This window comes from Hordeum vulgare, chromosome 1H (assembly GCF_904849725.1).
Source record: "Hordeum vulgare subsp. vulgare chromosome 1H, MorexV3_pseudomolecules_assembly, whole genome shotgun sequence".
Lineage (NCBI taxonomy): Eukaryota > Viridiplantae > Streptophyta > Magnoliopsida > Poales > Poaceae > Hordeum > Hordeum vulgare.
The window spans coordinates 150,963,593-150,967,501 of record NC_058518.1 but is presented as its reverse complement, the minus strand read 5'-3'; the positions used below and the strand labels follow the sequence as shown (position 1 = coordinate 150,967,501).

General features: G+C 51.4%; 1 protein-coding gene across 1 annotated transcript; it reads right to left on the bottom strand.

The window, feature by feature from the left end:
* Positions 1-1,721: 1,721 nt before the first annotated feature.
* Positions 1,722-3,163, bottom strand: LOC123408285. Its single transcript, XM_045101428.1, has 3 exons — positions 3,056-3,163; positions 2,112-2,955; positions 1,722-2,002 (listed from the first exon to the last, which is right to left on the bottom strand). Exons 2-3 carry the CDS (start codon positions 2,849-2,851, stop codon positions 1,867-1,869), a joined length of 876 nt encoding a protein of 291 aa, XP_044957363.1. The 5' UTR covers positions 2,852-2,955; positions 3,056-3,163; the 3' UTR covers positions 1,722-1,866.
* Positions 3,164-3,909: the final 746 nt, after the last annotated feature.

Below are 3,909 nucleotides of genomic sequence, written 5' to 3'. Positions count from 1 at the left end.
CAAGAGGCACAGTCAAGCCTCTCCCGAAAACAAAACCATGTCTCTCACGAAAAAAAAGAAAACACGTTTTTTACATTTTTGAGAGGGACGGCCGTACCCTGCACAAGCGCAAAACCGCACCTCCGAGGAAAGAAAAACCGTGTGTCACAAAAAAAAACATGGCTTGAAAAGTAAACAATGGAAACAATAGGCAGATTTTGTTTCTTCACTATACTCTAGTGAGTCATAAACTTTATACGATGCTTCTTTGAAGTCCCATCAATCTTTCCCAAAACGAGTACCAGGAAAATCATAACCATACAAATGGTCTACACCTTTTGACAAATATGCCCTTCACATTTCATCTCTAATTTCTAGAGTTGCATACTCTTCAATGTGCTTTGGGCTAAATTAAATGTGGGAATGCCCTACAACATCAAATGGCACCAATTCCTTATTCAACATTCCAAGTTTCCAATTTCAACTAACATATCAAAGGAAAGATGCAAGAAGACTAGAAGAGGATACCACCTGCTGCTGGTCGTCGGTTTCATGTGGTCGCTTCCGTTTGGTTGATTTGCTCGCTAAACTGCTGCCTCTGCCATAGCCGCAGTTTCATCGACAGCAGCAGCCTCGGCCTCGGTTTCTTCGAGTTCGGCAGTACCAGATAGACCCACCCAATCCACATCCTCACCGGTATCCATCACCAGCAACGCCCCACTGTCGCCCCCCCTCCTGGTCCGACCTCCAGCATCAGCACGTCGCCCTGGAGCCCCTCACTATCGCCCCCTCCGCTAGCCCGACCTGCAGTGCCTCCCCCAAACGCCGCCACCCCTCGTCGTTGGCCCAACCTGCAGCAGCAGCAGCACCCCCACCGGCCGCCGCAGCCAGCAGATGCGAAATCTGGCCCCTGCGTCTGGGAACCCTTGCCACTGGCGATTGGCGGCGGCGCGAGCCCCAACAGTTAGGTCACGTCTGCTTCGTGCGTTTCTCTGCATCCTCTCGACTGGAATTCTAGATCGAGCATTTCTGTTTGGGCCTATAGACAAAAAGCCCACCCAACCGACCCAAGTCATTGCTTACCCCATCGGCCCTTCATCGTTGGTTGCTGCGTCCCTCCCCTCACGAACAGAACGCTGCCGCCGCCACTGGATTTTTGCAGATTTCGCGGCCGGTGGAAAAACAAGTAGGTGAGGGTCGATCCTGTGCCATCGACGACCCGGGGCGGCCGCCCCAGCTCGGCCCAATGATGGGTCCGCCATTGCCTTTCATAGAAATAAAATCGTGTATCTTCTAAAATAATAGAGAACGTGTTTTTTGAAAAAAAATCCATGGGATACAAAAAGCCAATCTCTAAACTGGATAAAAAACCTATCTAAAAAGCCGAAAACCAAAACCCGTACAGAAAAAAAATAAAAAAACGAAATTTGAAGGAAATGCTGAGAGTGTGACATGTGGCGGCGACCAAAAATGCGCAAGTGACGACGCGTGAGAGTGATCGCTGAAAGGGTCTCGAAGAAGTGCACGCTAACTAGTTGCTCTTCAATTTGTGTAAAAATTAAGCTAGTTAGCCTTTTTCTTTTTTTTCCGCGCTGGTCCATTGTAGTAGCCAACGATTGTGACATTAACTTTTTAAAAAAACGATGATGTCATCTGTTTTGACGTGGCAAAATAAATGATAATGAAGGTATGTGGCCCGTATGTGTTTCGGAAAAGGCCAACGATCCAGTACTTGTGTTTCGTCTCGCCGCAACTCGCAAATACTTATATTAGCCAGTAAGAACACGCCAAGACGCCTACCAATCTATATGCACCCATTCCACAGCCGATCAACAAGATGGAGTTGAATGGACTCGACATGTCCAAAATTTCCTACCCATTCCAAATTCAGGACCACCGGCAGTCACATCCGCGGCACGCGCAGCTTGGCCACCATATCGACGGACAAGAGCACCAACCAGCCTCCGCCGCCGCGCCAGTTTCCGCCACCGATGCCTCCGTCTCCTCCAACGCGGGCGGAAGACTGCAATTGAAGCCAACATTCGCAGGTCAGGACGACGAGGGACACAGAAAGACCGCGCACGTAATGCAAACCATGTGAGGTAATGCATGCCGAGAAGACGGGCGTGTACCTGCGCGTGCCGGCGACGCCATCGGCGGTGGCGAACCTGACGGACTTCTTGTTCATGCTTGTGCCACTGCCGCACCCCGCGCAGTCATCCCTCACGCACAAACTCCCGCCGGAGTTTCCTGTCGACATCTCTGGCACGGCCGGCAGCCTCGCGGCGGATGAGAGGCGGTGGAACACCCCAGAGGCGTCGTAGTAGAGGTCGCCGACACCGTAAAGCGGGCCGATCTCGCCGGAGTTTTCCAGCTGGATGCTGAAAAGCGAGTCGTTCGAGGTGGCGCTCCATTGGGCGGGGCACGTGGACTGCGTGCGGAACATCGATGAAGGGAGCCTCTTCGTGTCGTACCCAGCGGGCTGCCCCTGCACCATCATCGTCTGGACTGCCGGCGGCAGCGTTGCTGGCATTGACTCGGCGCAAGAGGAAGAACGGTCGTGGTCCGCCGCCGCCTCGACCTGGTACAAGCTCGCGTAGGAGGACGTGGAGGACAAGGAGGACTGCCGGTCAAGGTCGGGCAGGGGAATGCTCTCGAACGAGGAACTGCTGGATAGAGGTGGGGACGACGACGAAGCGGACGACGACCGCAGCGATTCGGCCGGCGTCCAGAAGGAGTCGGAGTGGGAAAGCTTGCGGTCGTGAGTGGCCTCGACGCTGCCGGGGCTGCAGGAGTATGAGGGCAGCCTCATCGGTGCGGGTGCGGGTGCGGGTGCGCGCGCAGAACCGCCGTCCTGGTCCATGACCGCCATGGCTGCGTCACGCGAGGTCGTGATCCTGACTCGCGATGATTAATCGGCTCGTGGAGTCCGTTCTGGATTAACGATGCAGAAGGCGGCGTCGCGACGCCGCAGATCTACACGTACGAGAGAGAAGCAAATCAAATCTCCTCATTTGGAAGGGAGAACAGAAGAAATCAAATCGAAATTGAGAGAACAAATCTCCACACATCCTACCTGCTGTGAAGAGCTAAATGGGCACATATGGGATTGATTGGTCGGAACTCGGCGGTGAGAGGCCGCCAAGGAAAATTCAAGAAATGGAGCTCCGACAAGAGACAACAATAGCCGGCCTCGCTTTTATATGCATGGGAGTTGGGATGGATCAACGGGGAAGAGGACAGACCGTCTATCGCAGGGAAATTTAGGTGCTGCCGTTGGCTGGGAGGCCAACCTACTTTTGGCATGGAAAAAGTGACGTAACAAAACTTGCGATCGACATATATATTCCGGGCATACTCACATATGGGTTTCTCCCGAATAAGATGGTTTTTGTGGTCTACTCTATTTGGAAATCCGGGAATGACGAGTTGTTTCAGAGAAAGGAAAACTCAGCCCTGTTGGTTTTCTGTGCAGCGAAAGCTATTACTAATTGTTTATCAAAGAAAATGAGGATGCATGACCAATTTTTTTTTAATCAAGAGCTTTATATAGATCACCCAGAAGGATTACAATCCTTCATTACACAATCCGTAAGGAAGGATGAAAATAGTTTATCCAAAGACAAACATCTTCTAGAGGTACTACAAAGTTTAGCGCACACATGTACAAGTTCATTTCCTTCTCACAACAGCTCCAAACGCGTGACCGAAACAGACGTGTGCTTTGTCCGTCTTTTATCCGTTTGGATTGACGTGTACGTCCTCTTTTTTAAATGGATCGGCCGCGCGTTTAACGGACGGGTCCAATAAGAGAATTCGAGATTAGGGGGTCCTTGGGCTGTTTATCTATTTTTATGGGACGGACTCATGGGTCGCCCTATAATTGTCATGACTTGGTATATGCTCCAAGGCAAGATGGTAATGATCATG